At 51.3% G+C, this 20026-nt stretch overlaps 1 protein-coding gene across 8 annotated transcripts in view; it reads right to left on the bottom strand.

The window, feature by feature from the left end:
- The window catches only part of RUBCN (rubicon autophagy regulator), a 30263-nt gene that overhangs the window by 4437 nt on the left and 5800 nt on the right, over positions 1–20026 (bottom strand). For 2 of the 8 annotated variants that reach the window (XM_085069327.1, XM_085069330.1), the window contains exons 2-19: positions 14816–14969; positions 12958–13041; positions 11886–12045; positions 11603–11709; positions 10900–11040; positions 10526–10682; positions 9749–10297; positions 9164–9208; positions 7204–7299; positions 6943–7058; positions 6260–6461; positions 5797–5898; positions 4948–5022; positions 2379–2439; positions 1730–1862; positions 1233–1378; positions 855–919; positions 74–312 (exon numbers count right to left, since the gene is read on the bottom strand). In XM_085069327.1, the coding sequence (XP_084925453.1) occupies positions 74–312; positions 855–919; positions 1233–1378; positions 1730–1862; positions 2379–2439; positions 4948–5022; positions 5797–5898; positions 6260–6461; positions 6943–7058; positions 7204–7299; positions 9164–9208; positions 9749–10297; positions 10526–10682; positions 10900–11040; positions 11603–11709; positions 11886–12045; positions 12958–13041; positions 14816–14969 (2632 nt within the window). Of the gene's footprint in view, positions 1–73; positions 313–854; positions 920–1232; positions 1379–1729; positions 1863–2378; positions 2440–4947; positions 5023–5796; positions 5899–6259; positions 6462–6942; positions 7059–7203; positions 7300–9163; positions 9209–9748; positions 10298–10525; positions 10683–10899; positions 11041–11602; positions 11710–11885; positions 12046–12957; positions 13042–14815; positions 14970–15901; positions 15950–18189; positions 18791–20026 lie in introns of those variants that run through there. The other 6 variants (XM_085069329.1, XM_085069332.1, XM_085069335.1 and 3 more) reach the window with 5 other exon arrangements.

Raw genomic sequence — 20026 nt, 5'->3', positions numbered from 1 at the left:
GAAATATGGTTTACAGCTGGCAGCCAAGCACCTCACCCCAGCCCCACTCAGAAAGGCACAGAAAGGGTCTTACCCGCACTTGGTTGAGAGCCTTCACTTTCTGGTAGAGGGCAGGATTGATAGCCTGCACATTGAAGAGTGGGTCACTCCAGATCTTGCTCAGCAGGTCTTTGGAGAAGTTGCTCACATAGTACTTGCTGAAGTCCCACTTGCGCAGGATGCGGCTGGGGATGACAGTCTGGGCGTTCTCGTGGCAGCACTGGCAGAAATACTTGCCCAGGTACTCGCAGTACCGCAGCCGCTTGATGTAACCTGGCCAAACCCAGGCAGACAGGCAGGTCAGCCCAGGCACAGGCTCTGCACTGCTACATGCTGCACTCCCAACACTGCTCAGCATTTACAGCAAGCAAGGAATTCTGCCTTGCTGGTATCTCCTCCAGCCCAGAGTGGTCAGCATTGGGGTCTGCAAGCAGCCTCTGACTGCAAAAGCCTTTGGGAAAGTCTCATGAAGCCACATCTACCTACATATTTCAGGAAAGAGCTCTGCAGCTGCAGAACCTGCTGGGAGCTCAAGGACCCAACAGAGGACTTTGCTTTGCATGAGTCAAGATCTAAAATGCCCTCCAAAGGACAGGCTGGCTGCTCTTTGCTCCCATCAGATCTGTGACCTTCTGGAAGAGGAGGCTCCTCTGTGGATGTTGCACACCAATGTGCAGGCAGAGCTGGCAAAGGCAGTGTAGCATTGCCCCAGGGACCTTGTGCTGAGCTCTACCACCACCCACCCACTCACTCAGCATCTTCTCCCTTGTTTGCAGGTTCTTCCCCACTCTCCAGCTCAGGCTCCCATCACTCACCAGGATCAGTCCGGATGCCACAGCCTGCACATCGGTAATTCTGCTTGGTCACAGCCATCTTCCTCCTGCCCAGAGACAGAAGACAACATGTATGACCCAGCCCTGATGGAACCTGGCACCAGAAGATGGGTACTGGCACAGGCCTGGGAGGTTTACATGGACAACATATCCAAATGAAAAAGCCCATTTGTGTCCTGGGTCACATCAAAGGCTCCAACCCTAGGCACTGGCTCTATCTCACCATCTCACAGTAGTGACCACTGTGGGTCTACCAGGCAGGGAAATCCCAGCAACCAGAGGATAAGCAACCTTGGTGTTGATGGAAAAAGGCTGGAAAGGGCAGGTCCCCTGAGAGCCCCCAGGCACACAGGTCCTTACGTTGGGGCTGGGTGGACATTGAAGATGATCTGCGGTCGCGGCGGGGCCCACTCCAGGTTTCCGCGCACCCGAATCCTCAGCTTGTAGATGTCAGCGTGTTCTCCATCATCGGGAGAGATAGGCAGAGAGTCAGGGATGGGCAGGAGCTGGGAAAAGCAGACAAGAGGGTCAGATATCTATCTGGTGCTGCAAAGGCAGTGCACCTGGCTGGACTGCCAGAAATCTGCAACTGCAGCCCTCTGGGAAACTGCAGGCACCAAGTTGCTCCAGCAGCTGAAGGGGGGCTGAAGAAGGGCTGTCCCCAGGGATTTGGACACTGCTGTAGGAGCCTGCAGTGGCAGAGCCCTGCTTGGCTGCACCATCTCCAAAGCCCAGACAAACTTCCTCCTCCATCCACAAAAGGGTCACTGGCACAAGCAAAGCCCCTCAGCAGTGGGCTGAAGCCAGGGGTTCAGAGAAGATCAAATGCAATCGGTGACAGGAACTCACAGCCTTACCTTCTGTGGGGCATCGTGCTCAGGGACCAGCCACTCCAATTCAGAGGCAGCTGGGAGCTGCATGCCCTCAAACTGCTTCAGCAAGCCCATGGCCACAGCCTCTGCCGAGGTTGAATTGAGGAAGGAGTGGGATCTAGACAACAAAGGAATTGTTACTACTGGGTCTTACAGCTGTGTTCTCCTCGCAGCCCCATGCCTCTCCCAGCTCAAGCCAAAGACGCTCCCTTCAACTATGGTACCTTAATTCTGCAGTGCTACACAGGCTTAAAATTAATATATGTGATTGACTGCTGTCTTTGCAGCTGTCCCCAGGCAAAGATGGCTAATGGCACCACAACTGTTCAGAAAGGTGAGCAAAACCTAACTCACTTAACAAAACCTGTGGCTGTTGACAGGGAAGCTGCAAAGTGACACCCAGTAACTGAATAAGCCAGAGACAACTGCTCTCCTAGTATGAACCTACCCAAGCAGCTGCCCACCATGGACACAGCTTTGTATTTCACCACACAAGCAGAGGGGTACCCACATCTGAGGGAGGGAGGGATATCTACTCCACTGCAAAACAGCAACTGATGGACATGGAAAAGCGTAATTGGGTAGGAAAGAGAACGTGGTACCAAGATATGTTGCCATGAGGTTGAAGACGTACATGGAGTCTGAGGAGAGAAAGGACTTCCTGCTGGAGTCTGGGTTCCTCTTGATGTCTGCATCTGAATCACAAATACACAAGATGAAACAGGTGGGACAGGGCAGGGGGATACACTCATTTCAAACCAAAGCTTCAAGGTAAAACTCATCAAGCTGTTCAAAAGCACGTGAACTACAGCATCAACTTCTACCAGTGGCACTGAGCAGCAAGGAGAGGTGCACTCTAATCAGCCATCTGTTGGAATTACAAGGGAAAGGCATGGTGGGATGCTGTGAAAACAGCCAGCCTGAGGTTTGGAGGAGACAAGTGGCTGCTGGTACAGGTCACACACCAAATCCCAGCAGTGACATTGCCTGAAACAAAACACACAGGAGCCTGGAGGGCAAGACTGCAGGGTTAGCAAGAAGGTTTAGTAGCTTTTTACACACAGTATAGATGTTGGAAGGGATTAGCAATGAGATGCAGAGCCCTTCTCAGAACTTGACTGTAACCTGTAGGATCAGACATTGGCCATGCCACAGCTTGGCAGCAACTGCACAGCCAGGGCTGGCAGCTCAGGTACCAGGCAGTGATACCTTCACCACTCATCTTTCTTCCACTTCAGCAGACTAAATCCTAATAGGGAATGTATCTCAACAGTAGAAGACCCCTATGTCAGGACATTTTCAGTCATACAACAAGACAGAAGCAGGCAGAAGCCCTGCTTCCTGCAGATAAGGCTCCCAGAAAAGGGAAGACGACATGCAAGGGGAAAGTAATATGGTTCAGGACAGAAGAGTGGCCAAAGCCACAACTTTCAATCCCAGCAGGTCTCCTGTTTTATACCTCTGGGGAGCTCTAGGAATGGTCTGCAGTGACCACACCACCCCCAAACACAAGTGTGCAGCTTCCCTTGTCCCAGTGCCTGGCATGGGGAGGCACAGCTCAGGGTTCCTGCTCCTGTACCCCAAGCAGGCTGACTAACACAAATCTGCAGAGAGCCCACATGATTCCAGCCAGGCACCAACTGCACACTGAGGCCAAGGGAATCACAGCCAATGATTCAAAGGAATCATAGGCTGAGCAAAGAGTGTCCCCCTGCCCCAAGCTTTCCTACAGAGAGCAGGACTGTCCTAGCAAGAAAGGGAGCAAGTCCTGCAAATTTACAGACTCACACTCCTGGAATTCAGCTTGGATGCTTGACGCCCTTGTTTGACATCCATTGCTAAAACAGACACAGGAAAGCATCCTAATGTTAAGGAATCCACATATCTACATCATGCAAGCTGAATTCCAGCTGCAGAAAACAGGGAATTCAAGCAAACAGCCTCATGACCTTGTAGGGCACCAGCCAGACACACCTGCCATGCTCTGGTGCCTTCTGCTCTGTGCAGGAAGGTCCCACAGGGTCCTAGACTATGACAAACATGAGCAAACAGGGACACACACAGGACAGTCTGGGCCAGGTGCTATGCAGAGGCAGAGCCAGCACACTCAGGCACTGACATGGTCTCAGAGATGGCAGAGGGAGCCAGATCTGACCCTAGGCTTCCACAGGAGCTAGCACTGGGATCCTGACACTGCTTGCTTCCTCACATTAACTGCAAACACTCCCCAAATCCTCATTAGCTGCCCAAAACATCTCTGCTGCCAGTGCTATCATCAGGTGGGATAGTCCCCAGGAGGCTTGTGAACAGCCCCCAAATCTAAGGACACTACTTAATACCCCATACGCCAGCTTCAGGCCAGGATTACAGCCCTGGGCTGTGAACACAGCAGGGCAGACAGGAAAGCTCTGAGCACCAGCAAATCCAGCAGGAGCAACATGCTGGTGCTGAACACCTGACAGGAGAGATCAGCAGCAGCCCAGCAGGCTGTTCCCTCACTAAAGCAAACAGGGAGCACATGAAGGTTATTTAAACACGACCAGCAGACCAGAAGGATTGCCTAGTACTCCTGTAAACAATAAAAACACTAAGCAGCATGTGATCCCAGTGCTTAGGGTCTCCATCATGAATAAACTGCCTGTGCCCTGTCTGATCTCACTACTTCTCCCTCCAGAACTTTCTAGAAGGATTCCACTCCAAGTCAAATCTGAGCAGAACAGGAAGGGCTGGCTGTGGTTCAGATCAAAGCTATGGTATGCCAGCTCTGCCAAATCAAGCAGGATAACTCTCCCCAAGACACTCAGGATGGAGACCTGGTCCTGTATCAAAGAGGACTCTGCTCTCATTCAGCCCAAGCTCAGCCTTCAGCACCTACAGAGCACAAACCTGTGCCATTGCCCTGTAAAGTCCTACCCCAGGAAAGACAGGTTTTCACCACAGCAGGCACTTTTGATACATCCAAAGTACTGCACGGCAAAATGCTCTGGGGGATCGAGTCCACAGCAGAACTCCTCTGCCTCCTCTCTGCTCCATCCTGCCACATCATCCTGCCACAGCTTTTCTTGCTGACGTCTGGATGATACTGGAACTAGTTCCCAGTTCTGAAACCCAGCAGATTTCAGAGAAGTGTGCCCATGCACACACACACACACACACACCTTGCACACACACACACGTGTGCCCAGGGGAGCACTGCAGGGTACCTGAGAACAAGGAAGCCATTGACACTGAGAGGCCGTTCTTGGACATTTGAATCAGGTTAGATCCATCGTTACCATCTGTATGACACGGTGATGACAAAACAGTTGACTTCAGTGCTTTGGCCAGGCCAAAGAGAAAGGGCATAAAACAAGAGCAGCACTCACACAAGGAGAGCTCAGAACTGAATTCACACACCCCTCCATGGGCTTCAAAACTGAGCTCAAAACCTTGCCCTCACAGACTGAGAGGTTGCTGTCAATAGCTAAGACACACTAAGTTTAAAACTGAAGACTGGACTACTCCATCTTCTTTTTAAAGTAAGACAGGTGGAGGTACTACTGAGAAGTAAGTCACCTACTTCAGAGGATGAACAAAGCTCTGAAGGAAATGAATACCCAGGGACTTGGGCTGGTCACCTATGGGTGATAAGCTCAGCCACCCAAGCTGCAAGGAGTAGAGACTAGAGGTATTGCAGGTTGGGATGTGATCAGCACCCACCAACCAAGAGGTAAGTGGTCAGAGCTATGGCTCCTTCTGCCAGTGAGGAGAAGAGCAAGATGGCAGCTCTCCCACCTCTCTAGCTGTGAGAGGAGCTCTGTGTACCAGGCAATGAAATGGAAACCACCTACCAGCCAGAGGCACAGAATGTGACAGGGTTACAGAAGATTTTGAAGGAAACATGAGGGAAACTGATTGCTCTGCTTATACTCAAAATGCAGCCATTTTTTGGGGAAAAGCCATCCTGAAGGCCAGAGGGACAGAGTCGTCTTCAGTAGGACTGACCCCAACACAACCACACCAAGGAGAAGTCTGTTCCTATGAAAGAAGCTGACATAGCCATTCCCTCTTACCTCGAATCTCGTACTCTTCCACATCGTCTGCAGAGCCAGAGTCAGAGAGCCGCATGGAGCCGTGGGAGCTGAACTGGGACCCACTGTCTGTTGCTATGAGACCTGGGAGAAATGCATCACAGCCACATCATCAGTGGAAGGGCTCTCAAGGGTCACTGACAGCTATGGGAGAAGTGGATAGCCAGGTACAGCCAGGGAAGGGAGGGATGGAGCTCAAGGATGGAAAACACTATGGGTTCAAAATTAAATTACATTCCATTAACTCAGTGCCAGCAGTGTTATCAACAGATGGTATCTGTCACATTATGCTCTTCAATAGAAGCAGTTTCACAAATCTTGGCACCACCTTGGTAGCAATTTAACTATTTCCAAGGAACAGGCAGGAAGGCAGGATGCTATAGGATAGGCAATGGACAGAACACCCACATCCCACTAGCTGATGAGCCCAAAACACATCACCCACTGTCTGAGCCCATCTCCTGGCAGGTAGGGAACAGGTGCCTGGTGCGGATCTGCTGGCGCCGAATGCGAATCTTTTGTTTAAGCTCCTGGATCTCCTTGTCACTGTCTTCCTCCTCCTCCTCCAGCTGCCTGCTCATCATGTTGCATTTCATCAGCTCAATGGCAGCGATCAGGGACTCTGAGATGCTGAAGTGGGCGTTCTCCTGCAAGAGCAAAAGCATTCAAGGCTATGCCTTGGACAAACCAGGAAGCCTTGGTAAAATTTTTTCCCCACCTATAACAAGAAAGAGTTTATTACTCATAGATGATGGTGAAAGACATTAATCTCTATCAGCCCTGCAAAACACAACTCGTCTAAGAGGACCTAGAAAACAAAGCCTTCTTGAGCACTGGAATACTCACAAAACACAAGAGACATCCTACAAAGAGGATGTGCAACACATCCAGTCTGGGGGGTCGGCACATGGCCCTGAGGGGCCCTAACATGTGGCAAAGCTGCTGTGTATATAATGGATGGTCAGATCCTGGCTATCAGACACCACCAAGGAGCTCAACCTTGGAGTTCTGTGCACAGCTCAAAAGCAGGCAATACCATGGCATTATCTTCCCCACAGTAGGAAGTATCCCTGGCCCTGCAGTAAGATACATTCTCCAAAACACACAGGCTGCTGCTGCTTCCCTCACCTTCTCCAGGTCTGCACAACTGCCAAAGTCCTGCTCAGAGAGGTAGCTGATGAGAGACTGCCCTTCCGAGGGTCTCCTGAACATTCCTTCCCCCGAGCTCAGGTACTGTCCCGAGTCTAGAAAAGCAAGAGACACAGGCATGAAGGAAGGACCTGCTATCTCCATGCCACCAAGCCCTGCCAGCAGCCAGCCAGCATCCCACAAGCAGGTGCCAGCAGCTGACTGGGATCGAGTGTCCTCACTGAGGCTGGCTGTACTCACCATACTCCATGTAGAGGGAGCTGGGTGTGCTCAGTTCACTGCTCTGTGTGGAAGCAGAGATCGGCCCTCTCCCTCCACTTGGATCTCCATGGGACTCTGAAAGGGAAGATGACACCAGGCACACCTCAGTACCTCAGAGGCACCCAGCCACTACACAGGGTGAAATGAAAGGGGCTCAGCATCACACGCACAGGCACAAATAGATGGAAATAAAGAGGGACATCTTCCTGCTCCATGCCACAGCTGAAGGCAAGCCCAAGAGGAGACAAAACTAGAAAGGCATTTCAGGCAGGAGAAGGGGAATGGAGAGAAGACCATGAGAGCCATGGAACAGTCGAGTCCTGAGCTTTCCTCTGTTTAGCCCCATGTAGAGCTGGGGGACACAACAGACTTCAGCAAGCACCTCTTGCCAGCCCATTCTTCTTGCTGTACCATCTCCGAGGGAAGCATTATCCCCCAGAACAGAGAGTCGGGAAAGGAGATACGGGGAACATAAGCAGCTAAGGGATCTGTGGAGTCCCAGCCCTGCAAAGCAGGACACCAGTGTAAGGAGGCATCTGAAGGACATGCTCCTGCTCCACTCTTAGCCAGGGTTCCCCACACGCAGCGCTGGGGCCTGGCTGCAGTGCTCAAGGTGACCTACACGGGCTGTGGGCAGGGCTCTGCCCCACACACACACTGTGGTGCAACTCCCTGCCAGACTGAGCCAGTAGAGACTGCCAGGAGCTGGCCTGACCCGAGACCAAGAACAGGTGGTGCTCTATGGAGAGCTATGGCCCCAGGGAGCACCTGGATGGGGTGGGTGGGTGACAGAGGACTGCTGAAGGAGACTGAAAACACCCTGCCTGGAGTGGGACAGGAGCATACAGCTCTGCATACAGGGAAGGTGACAGCTGACATCATGAGCACAACAGAAGGGCAACCCTGTCCTTTCAACCTCCTGCTCACTTTTGTTCTCAGCTTTGTGCCGTAACTCTGACGTGGCTGGAGGCTCCTGAGACCACCAATACCAGCCTCCCCTCATCAAAGCCATGAAGCAGCAGTCACCAGGATGGGGCCTGGGATCAACCCACTCCACAGGCTGGGAGACAAAGGAGGCTTGTCAGGGTGGTAGGCTCTCACAGCTACTCACTGCAGCCTGACAGGGTGTCCTGCAGCCACCTCAACACAGAAACCAACTCATGGGGTGCCATATACAAACGAGCCTGCTGCTGAAGGGTAAAGTGAGGCAGTGCTGACCATCATCTCCTGGAGCAGGACACAGGGCTGGATACATCCCTCTGAACACCCATCACCCCCAGGGAGGAGCCTTCCCAGACACAGAACCCTCAGCACCCGGATGTGAGCTTGACAAACCCAGTGCCACTATTCAGTGGGAGCAAAACAAGAGCCCATTTTTTTGAGCTGCTGACTCTTTCTGCATATGGGGCAAAGGGATGGCAGCACTCCAGCACTTCTGCTTGGGGGAAAACCTGCCCTGAGCACAAGAGTATCCAGGAGTTTCAGCTGTGGGTACGTACACTGGAAATCAGTCAACATCAAACCTCCCTGTGCCACAGATCCACGGAAGAAAAGGAAAGATTAGATGTTCAAGCCCATGCCTGCTTAGCTGCCAGCCCTTATTCACTAGGTAAGAGATGAAAACTCTCCGGGCTCCCAAGACAATGGGTGGAGGGAAGGACAGGGGATGCAACTCAGAGACTTGGTGGCCAGCACTCCCCAATGCCATGCAGGGGAGCTGGACACACTTCTGGGTCTGGTCCACTGCTTCCACAAATCAAGCTGGGGATCTTCAGTCAGGTCGCATGCATGAACCAGACCACGCTTCCAAGCATCAGCTGGGACACAGCAAAGAAATATTTTTTTTTTTGGTTTTCTAAATGAACACTAATGGTTTGATGGCAATCCTGAACTTGATGCAATGATCACTAATGAAGGGCTGTTACACTGGCTCCCAAACCTGCCACTGGATCTTCTATTATAATGGTGATATCCCTGAGGCCTCCTGGGCAGATAGAGGAGGAGAAGGGCAGCGTTAAGGGAGAGAAAACAGAAACAGACTGGTTACTACTCAGCAAGGACCTCCACTTCTCCAGTGAAGGCAGCACCAGCAAACTCCCACAAACTCGTTGTCCCCTCACATCCCACTCTCCCAATCCCCATGTAATCACTCACTCAAGACCACAGGAGAACCCAGGAGGTTACCAATGGGATGACATCCTACCAGTAGGATGAGCCCAGGCCCTAGTCCTATATCCCAGCCAAGCAAGGCCAGTGGGGAAGCAGGACAGCTGATGCCACAGCATTGCTGCCATTTTCTAAGATTTTGGTAAAAGCTGGAAATACCAGTAAGAGTCTATCCCACGGCATTCTGGGAAGCAAGATGTCATCCCATCATCCCAGTGTGGAGCTCAAAGGGGAAAAGACCAACCACTTGTTGCTCTTTCCAACCTGATCCATGGAATCAAGGGGGTGGCCAGCGTCAGCCTTCTGATACCAGGGACTTCCGCACCCAAGAGCCATCCCAGAAAAGCTGTCCCCTTACCGTGCAACTTCCCAGAAGTCACATTGGTGTCAGAGTGTGAGCGCACATGGCTCTTCTTGAGGATGCCCTGTGGAGCTGATGACTGTCCCTCCGAGAAGCTGGACCGGCGCAGCAGGCTCAGGCCCCTGCTGCCACCTCCACTTGCCCCCTGCTCCCCCTGGGATGATACTGAGTCCAGCTTCTGGGAGCTGCTGGAGGAGAAGAGTTTGGAGCTACTGCTCTTGGTGCTGCTGGTGCTGGCGCTGCTGCATGCCCGGCCCCGGCGTCCCAAGTTCCCAATGGCCAGGTACTCTGGCCCATCATTAACATCACTCTGTGGATCATCCTGACTCCCTGTCCAAGTATCCTCGCTCTGGCTGGTGGTGCTGGAACTCATCTCGCTGGCTGGAGAGAAGGGGTCTTTGGGTGAGGGGACGTGGAAGCGGGTGACAGAGCCAGGCTGCTCCAGAGGGGACCTGCCCTCGCTGAAGGAGGAGGAGCGGGTGGACGGGCAGCGCTCCTGGGGCTGGCTGGAGTTGGAGCTGCCACAGGAACTCACTGGTCTCCTGTCTGGACAGAAGCAGGAGCATGATTTCACACACTCTGGCATAAGGAGACCATCCTATGGCAATAAGCTTGTGACTTCATACCAATGTGCTCACCCACCACAGAAAAATCCCTCCCTTCCATCACAGGTAGAAGTCTTCCATACCCATCCACCCCAACAAATACATAAGCAGATAAAAAGGTTAAGTCTTTTCTGGGTCTACCCTGAACTCCCTAGCCCACCTTTGATACCTGAGAGGCCAGAGGAGGCTGGATGTTGGAGGCTGGAGAAGGACCCAAAGCAGCGCTGCTGTGTGCAGGTGGCAGCAGGGACACACAGGGATGCAGGGAGGGCAGTCAAGCTCTGACTCTTGGTCACTGGGGATGGATTGTCACTCTTCCTGGTAAGCTGAAGAGAGGTGGCATCATCAATAAATCAGCATCTAAGGGGCTACATGTTAAAGCAGCAGCAATAGAAAGGGATCGACCTGTGAATGCCTGGTCACCAGCCTCAAAAGATGCAGCAGCCCAGGGAACAGGAGGGTGGGGAGGGAAAAACACGGCAGCACAGAGGGGAAGCGGCTCTTTGTTTGCAGCTGCAGGACAGACTCCCATTGGGAAATTACCAGGCTCTCAGTGAAATGATCCAGGCAGCCCAGTGCTGCGGGCAGACGGCTCTGGTGTCCCTCAGCGCTGGGATCACACATCTCTCTTGTCCCAGCAGAAGGGTCTGACGCGCACAGGGACGGCAGTGACGTGCCGGCCAGCTGAAAGGACACAGCCCCCATTTAACGAAGCCTCATTAATTGCTCTCCTCTGGGGAGCTCTGTGCAAAGAAGGCAGCTGCTGTTCCCCTCCTCTGGAGAGAGCGCAGCTGGCACAGGGCTGCACTGGGAGTCATTGGCATAATGAGCAGGAGTAGGCACCCAGGTGTCCTGCAGTGTTGACCATCCCCTCAGAGGGTGACTGTCCCTCATGACCAGGCAGCTCTGCATGCTGGCCCTGAAGCCTCAGACTGTTGGAGAGGGCTTTAAAGGTGCCTCTTACAAGGAACTTGTCCTCAGGTCCTCTACTCAAACCCTTGGTGCAAGCCTGAACCAAGGTGCCCCACTATAGGCTCCACATAGCCATCTTCCCCATCCTGACCCCTGACAGGTCACACAGGCAGCACAAGGACCATTTCCCCACTCTCCTCCCCTCATGGAGCAACTTTTACTACTTCCAAGTCCAGCTCCTTGTCCAAGGACACTGAAAGTGACCTTGCGGGAGTCACCACAGGCAGTCAGAGTCTGGGGAGAACCAGATGTAAAATATGGGACCTCAACTCACCATGGAGGTGTCAATCTGAGCCAGAAGCCTGGGGTTGTTCTGCTCAACAGCTTCCAGGCACTGCAGCATGGCTGTGACGTGGGCGTCACTGAGCAGGAAGGCAGTATCTGGGGAGGGGAAAAAAGGCTGCTCAAGGGAGTCTCTCTCATCCACATGGTTTGCCACACTGGCTGCTCACATGCAAACCAACTTTTCTGATGTCCTCCCTCACTCCCAGGCAGCTTGGAAGTGCCACCAGCTAGGTATTTTCCTAGCAAGAAGGAAAAGGACCATTGCTCCTTACCGGTGTAGAACTTCCTGATGTACTGCCGGTTCTCCAGCAGTGGCCTCAGCTGTGCCGACAGGCAGTGGCACTGCAGGCTGTGCTGCAGCCACAGCTGTGCAATGGCCTGGTCCCCTGAGCCCTCAGGGTCACTCTGGCCACTCTCCTGCAGGCTGATGAACTGGAAAGAGACATCAGGCACAGGTTAAGGCAGGCAGAGGCAAGAAGGGGAGCAGGGCTTGTTCTACCACATGGCTTTGGTCCCCTTGATAACAGCAGCTTTCCAGTGCCAGTCACCATCAGCGGGAAGGAGGGCATGTCCCAGCAGCTCCCCAGCCACCAGGCAGGAACAACATTTCAAAGGTCAGACAGTGATCAAAGTCCTCTGACAGCCACCAGCACAGTGAAATTCTCTTGCACACTCTCCCATCTGTGAGCCTTGCCCCTGACCTGGAGGGACCCCATGCTCCTAAATCCAACCTGACCCTGGTGGTGACAGTCATTTTCTTGCTGATAGATTAAATGGGGAAGGCTGTGGCAATGCCTGAGCTGCTGCAGCTTGCAGAGCTGGCCTGGAGTTACACCCCACATTCTCCCAGCAGCAGGCTGGACACAGAGACCACCAGTGGCCAGCCCTGTGTGGCCACCCATGGCAGGAACCACGGATGTCAGCATGGGGCAGCTGAGGACCAGGAGCATCCCCATGTGCCAGTGGCTGGCACAAGTCAGGAATGGGAGAATAAATGCATGGTGAAGTCACAACCCAGAAATGGGACAGCCCAGACCCTTAGAGATTTGCACAGACACATGAATCGCCCCTGCGTACACATAAACACTGCTTGTGCCAGTTCCCCTGGTGATGCCTGCTGCACCCAGCCCAGCAGAGCTGGAGACTGGCCTGGGAAAAATAAGCAGCTGATTGTCTCAGCCCAAGCCACACTGAGTTCCCAGGACACGGCTTGTACCCAAACACATGGCTGCTTCAGCCTCCACAAGCCGTGGAGCCACTTTACTCACAACAGCCCAGGCACCACCAGCCCAGCTGCCCTCTCCCCTCCCGCTGGGCACACAGAGCCACCCCACCAGAACCCACCTTCTCCAGGTGATGAGCAGAGCCCGGACTCAGCCAGCGAATGTCCTTCACAAACTGCCAATAATCTTTCTGTCTGCAGCACACCTGCTCAGGACAGGCACAGTCAGGTACCACCTCCCAAGTGCCAGTTAAATGAGCACATCCCCATAAGTCCCTTGCTGCCATGAGAGGATATGCTGTTTGCCTCAGCTTTAGTCCAACAATGAGGCTTTTGCTTAGTTATTCTTCCCGTTAGAGAGGAACTGCAGCAGAGTTGCTGTTTTCCTCACCACCCCATTGGTTGTAAACAGAGACTGAAAAAGTGTCTTCACAAAAAAAAGCTGATTATTTTTACTTCCATCCCTATTTCCTCTTTCACAAGTGACAGAGGAATGGCTTCTGTTTGGTGGTTTATTTGGTTTGGTGGGTGGAGTAGTTTGTTTTATAAGACTAGAAAACTAACATGGCGATCTTAGCTCTCTAGACTGAATTGGGTTTTCTGGACAAATAAATAAAATTCACTCAAAAGTTTAAAACCCTATAACCCCAGTTCTCTTAATGTGTACATATGGATTTTTCCACCTTTTTTTTTTTTATTCCCAGCTGTAGGCAAAAAAGTTGCTAAGAAAACGGTAAGTAAATAGAAATGTTTTGCTGGAGCAACTATGAGACAACTGCTGTTAGGAAGCTGTATTTTTATGGTCCTCCTTTTGCAACTCCTATAGCTTGGTTGGCGTCACACATGCCTGAGCGGAGGAGACATTTCTGAGGGGAAGAGCTGCCTTTGCCTACAGTAAAAGCACTGAGGAAGGTCTGGCATGAACTGCTACCAACAGACAGACAAGTACAAATCATTTAAACCCCACTTCCTGAAGCCTATGAATAGCAGGTCTGTCAGAAAGGAGCGCCACATTCCTCACATGAGAAAGGCAACTCCTGTCTGTGTTGGTCTCCCAGAGAAGGTCTCTGGTCCATGCAACTGGGGACTAACAGGAACAGAGCAGCACCTCAACAAATGCTACCTGCAAATTTAATAAATCCAGGAAGCAAAGCTCCCTGCCCAGACAACCTGCCGGTCTGGCTCTTCCTGGAGGTTTATTAGCTTGGGTGCAGCACTGCACAGGTGTAATTTTCCTGATCCAGGACCCAGTTGGCCCATCCAAGCAGCCTAGGGCTCCTCTGTGCTGTTCTCTTCTTTCTGGGTGTCAGAGCCACTGATGGGAAGCCTGTCCCCAGGCATGCCCTGCAGCCTTGCTTCAGCTTTCCACTACAAATTAATTGTGCTGGTAATTGCAAACTGAAGGGGAGATCTTCAAGCCTATGCACACAAGCGGGAAAGAGAAATTCTTCCAGGCAGCCACAGAAGGGGGGAAGGACGGGTGAGCAACTGCAGGCACAACAAGAGCCTGGAAAGAGTGATCCCATCCACACAGAGTGTGTGTTTGGCTGCCAGCTCCTGTTATTAACACAGCTAACCAGAAACAGTAAAGATGCAGGGTTCTCTTGCCAGGCCTTGCTGGGGACTTGTCCAAGTGCAGATGATACAGGGCTGACTCGCTGCAAATGCAATTTAATCGCTTGGCTGCAGCAGAAAGAAAGGAGAGAGGGGCTGGCCTCAGCACGGGGGGGCATAAGTGCTTAGAAAAACCATATTGAAAGTAGATGAGATAGAAAGAACGTGCACCCAGGCCCCTCTGACAACCACAGCATTTGCCAGGCAAGCTCAGTTCATGCTTGGATCATTTCCCACACTGCTACAAGCACTGTGTCCACTCTGTGCTGTGAGCACAGAAATGAGCTGCAGCACCTGCTTGTGACAGGCACTGAGGCTGTGAAAGACAGACAGACAGACAGTCAGGCTGGCAGGACAGAGCCATACCTTGTCATGGATGAGCCCATGGTAGAGGATGCTGTGCATGTCTCTGCAGAGCCGTTCCAAGCCTCCATACTTGGACCAGACATTTGGGTTGCTGATGGACACCAAACCTTCCACTGTGGTCTTCAGGTTGCCAAGGAGCTTCCAGTGCTCCTTCCTGCAGAGAAACACAGCAAGATACATCAGAGATACAGAAGAGGAGCTTCACAACAGGAGACTCTGTTCAGGCTCAAACCTTTGGTGGTCCAGAAGCTAGCAAAGGTGAGCTGCAGCACTTCACAGCTCCCTGCATTGTTTGTGGACAACTGGCTACATCGTAATGATTATTCTGATGACTGGTAGCCACCACCAGGAGACAGACAGAACTTACTGATGGCTTCTGCAATGTACCACTTGCCCAGTCTGGGCCAAAAAAGCTTGGGATTAACTTTCTAGACAGCCTCTTGCTTCACTGACATGCTCTCTCTAAGAGAGCAGCAGCTCTTCAGGAGCACAGCAGCTGTAAGGAAGGGCATGAGGGCCACTACATTGAGTAGACACTGTGCTTACAGAGCAGCACTCCCTGAGAAATGCACATCAAGCACTACAGCTTTGTCAGGATGAAGAGGTGCTCGTCTCCCAGGGAGGTGACACTTTATTTGCATCTCCAGCTGTACAGCTACTCTCTGGGCCCTGAGCCGCTGTAGGCTCAACCTGCAAAAGCCTTCATCATGCTCTGGACAGAGATCAGCAAACTGCTGGTGAACTCTGGAGCATGCACAACAGTTCGTCAGTATCATCCCCCTCAGCTGCCCTGCAAACAACAAGGAATCACCATTATCTACCACAGAGCAGGAGTGGTGGTGCAGAGAGGTAACACCATTTGCCTATGCAAAAGCAGCTTTGGGGAAGGAAGCTTTGGATGACTGAGGTTCCCTCTCAAGCTGCCTGACAGTGTCGCCAGATAAACTGCAGCTCTCAGAAACACATATTCAAATAGGAGCCACTCTTCCAGAAGCAACAGGAATGTTGCAAGGTATAGTTAGGAGTGTAAATAACAAAAAAGAATGTCTCTGCAGGGTTTGTACTCAAAAGCACTCAAACTGATACCTTAGAATGAAAGTTCAGCTTTCCAACTGGCAAGAAACAAGGCAGTGTTTCAGCAGTTAATCCCTCCCAAAACCAAAACCAAACTGGATTTCAAATGCAAAAGGAAAAAAAACAAGTAACATTATTTAAAACTGCTCTCATTTTCATCCCTTGGGGATGACAGCATAGGCCGCATACTTCTGGTAATTAAAACAAAGCTTTTCTCACCAATATTCTCTTTTTGAGACTAGTTCACTACTGCCAAACTGATTAGTTGAACAAGCAGATAATTAATTATTGGCTCTACTTCAAGCTTCCCATTCACTCTCCTTCCTGATGAAACAGCACCATTATCATTGCCCACCTAAGCTTAAACCACACAGAAGCCAACCCATCCCAACAGCAAAGCCTGTCACCCTGACAGTACCAGAGCTCTAAACCAGAGCTGCAGTGCATATGGCAGTATGTGTGTGTTTACATTACACTTAGACTAACAGGCACAGTAAGGGCTTTATCTCAGGAGAGACTGAAGAAAAATGCACAGATATAAATCAAAGGAAGCTTCCTGAAGGAGATACAACTTGGGGAGACACAAAAAAATTACCCATCTCTTCTGAATTTATGGGCTTTTCCCATTCCTGCCCTGAGGGATGCAGATGCTCTTTGCCTATGGATGCCCAGAGAGGAATAAGCAGTCCCTAGTCAAAGGGCACCTGCAGTCACTGAACTCAAAACGTCACCAGCTCCTCCCTAAGGTATTTCTAACACTCCGAGTTAGGAAATGCAAGTGAAAGCTCAGCCACACCACTGATATTCCAAGTGAGTGAGTCAGGGGAACTCCTCCTCATGTCATTTCATGCTAAAAAAAGCAGGTGATGCACACAAGGATGTGACGGTAGCACACGCAGAAAAGTGTCTTTCCAAATGAATGGTCTCATTAAAGGACTTGTACATATCAAGAGGTAGGGAAACAGGATCCATGGCTCTCTCCTAGCACAGAGAAACTAAAGGTAAGCAGTCCTTGAACATAATAACCCTAAAATGTTAAGCATTGAACACAGAAGCATACAGAGAATGAGCAGCATAATTAAAGAACTTCTGCAGAGGTGATCTTGAACCCACCAAAATGGAATTAAATCCTGGTGGGACAGTAAGTATCACATGGGACTTGTTGGCCCAAAGCAGTTCCCAAGTTGGACACACAAGACCTTTCCGACACCCAAATCCCAGCTGTTTCAGGGCTGGAACATGCTGAAAAGAACACAGTGACACAAGATGTCACAAGAAATTAAGACCCCCATAGCTGGCTGCAAGTGGCAGGGTAATTGAGAGAGCACAGGTAACTACATATTTGACCATACTGTGGGGCAACCCTGAATTAACAGCAGGGTTTGCTCCCCTCCCACTGACAGACCCTGGGTTTCAGCTGCCAGGAGGGACAGAGAAAGCCCAAGTTCCCTTTTTTGATGGTGCTCAAAGCATTACTATGAAATCTGCTTCTTTTTTTTTTTCCTGAATAAGGAGAATTCTCCTTTGCTAATGCTACAGAAAGCCTGGCACGGGGTATGGCCAATTCATATTACATAATAAAAACATCCCAATTTACAGTAAGGGCAAAGTGAGTAACACCCCACAGGGTCAGAGAACACGAGCAGAGCTTCACCTGCAAGAACCACACCTGCTTCTGCTCTCCTGCTCTAGCAGAGCCTAGTCTCCCCAGCCAGAAGGGTCGAGGGTGCTTGCAGGGGCCATGGAGCAGTGGTGAGAGCTCAGCTGCATCCTTCTCCTCCCTTAAAGACAACCTCTTGATCCAGCCTTCACTTTTAACCACCAGCTCCACAAACTTGGCACTGGGTCTCCTTCCTTTACCACAACAAACTCCATCTTCAGGTACAGCAACATCAACCTGTCATCAGGAACTGTCCCAAATATAAATGAACCTATACTGAACTGGAGTAATAAAAGACAAAATCCAGCCTTGAAGCAAGAAATGGCTTAATGCTGCCACTGCTGACAACAGGGAATACTGCTTGCTCTTCCAACGCTTTCTCAGTCCCTCCATGCCAGCAAGGGTAGGAACTTCTCTTGGTCCAAGTCAGCAAACGTGACTCACAGCATAGGCAGGGAGCCATGCTGCTGACTTCTTAATTTAAAATAAAACCAAACCCTGGTTATTTTCCAAAACAGAATCACACAGGTAGTCAGCATTCAAAAATGAAGCTCATCTTTCCCGCAAACATCATCTGCTGTGTGTCTCCTGTGCCCTACAGGAGCTACCCAGCAATGGCTGCTTGAACCTTGACCTCTACCTGGAAGACTCTTGATCCTTCTTAGCACACTAAACAGGTCAGGTTGAGGATGCTGAGGTTATGGAAGGACTTCTGACAAATCTCCAGGGACATTCATTTCTGTGCTGGCTGTCAGTTCCTCCTGAAGAAACCGAAGACACCACGTAACCTGCCCTGCGCAGAGCCTGCTCCCGCCTCGTTGTCCCCAGATCTCCCTGACAACCAGCAGCCCCTTCCCTGGACTCCCCCGCCTGCTCCTCCAGCAGGCTCAGCACTGCTGGGAAAAGGGATTAAAAGAAAGCCAGGCTTCGTGCAATTCATCTGCAGTCGCGGGGAGTGGCTGACGAGGCAGAGGAAGCCAGAAGAGCTCTGCCAGCCCAGCAGGGATGGGCAGGAATAGCCGAGCAGGCTGGCTGGAAAAGGGACACGCAGGGTAACTCGCATCCATGCTAAAAGCTAGCAGTGAAATAAAATGGGGGCACAACCACAAAAGGTGCCCCCAGCACACACAGCCCAGAGCTGCTGCTTGCTGATGCACTCTTGCTTTGCACTGGCAAAAGATGATGGATAAAAATAGGGATTAAAGGTGTTTCTTAACCTTGCAATGGCAGATAGCTTTACCTGCTCATCTGGCTAAGTGCATATTGAAGCCTGATGGACAGTACCCTTGGTCCACATGTTGTGGTCATCTCACAGGCAGATGACCACAACCTGTGGACCAAGGGTACTGTCCATCAGGCTTCAATATGCACAGGACCTGCCTGTGACAAGCACACAGGCAGCCAGATGCAGTGACAGGCAGAGTAGATTCCCACAGCAACTCACATCCCTGCATTGCTCACAGCACAGGCTCCCTTTAGGAACCCTCTCCTCTTGCCCTGCTCTCCCTGGGGGCTTTGTGCCAGAAATGAAGGTGGCAGCTCTTTGCTAACCTGCCCAGCTGACCACTGGCCCCTCTGCTCCCCCTAGGACTGCTGTGTCCTCTGCATCCACTACCCCAAGAGCCCTGCTCTCTGCCCAGCAGGACAGCACTAACTCTCCTGCCATGCCTCCATGGATATTGGTGTTAAAGCCCTGCTACTCAATGCATTTCAGATCTGCTTCTAGGAGGAAAAATCAAGATCTTCATTTTCCTCTACTGTGCTGGCAGAAGGATGGACTTCAGCAAAATAACTTTTGCTTCTGCATTTTCTGTAATCCACAGGAGGATGGATTCAGTGATCTCTAGCTCATCACTATTAGTAACTGCCACAATCTAGTGCAAAATGGCATGTTAATAAAAATGCTGGGAACCAAAATGCTAAACCCATCACACAAAGGACAAGGCAGTGTGAGGTCCGTGCAGGATCCTCCCCAAGGCATCAGTGCCAACCAGGAGAACAAGCAGGCCCCTGCATGTGCCAGCACCGAAGGGTGATGATGCCCTCCTTATCCCTGAGGGAGTGCTGGGGGTGGCACCACCCAGCCCTATTAGTCACACGATGGCAGAGTCTGATAATGCAGGACTTTGGCTTGCAAAGGCAAGAAAATACACAAGGACAAGCCTGGAAAGACAAAGCAGTAAATGCAGTCAAGGAAGAAAGTCAATTCCTTTTGCCTTTTGGAACCTGCTGTGTCTGAAGCATTAGTAAATACGGAGAACAACTCGAGCCGTGCAAATCAGAAGGAACCCCAAACCCAAAGCTATAGCTTTAAAAGCACCGGTAGCATTTTCCCAGCTGATACGGCAAGCAGGAATAGAGCGACTGGCTGAGCCCTTCAGATAAGGAATGCTTCTCTCCCATATCAAGTTTCAGCTGCTCCTTCCTCCCTAGCCAACACTCCCAATTTCCATCCAGCATTCACCCTGTGCTTGTGA

Source organism: Lichenostomus cassidix, chromosome 9, assembly GCF_008360975.1.
Source record: "Lichenostomus cassidix isolate B80296 chromosome 9, HeHo_3.0, whole genome shotgun sequence".
Classification (NCBI taxonomy): domain Eukaryota; kingdom Metazoa; phylum Chordata; class Aves; order Passeriformes; family Meliphagidae; genus Lichenostomus; species Lichenostomus cassidix.
The sequence above is the reverse complement of the archived record's forward strand: the minus strand, read 5'-3'. Positions and strand labels throughout refer to the sequence as shown.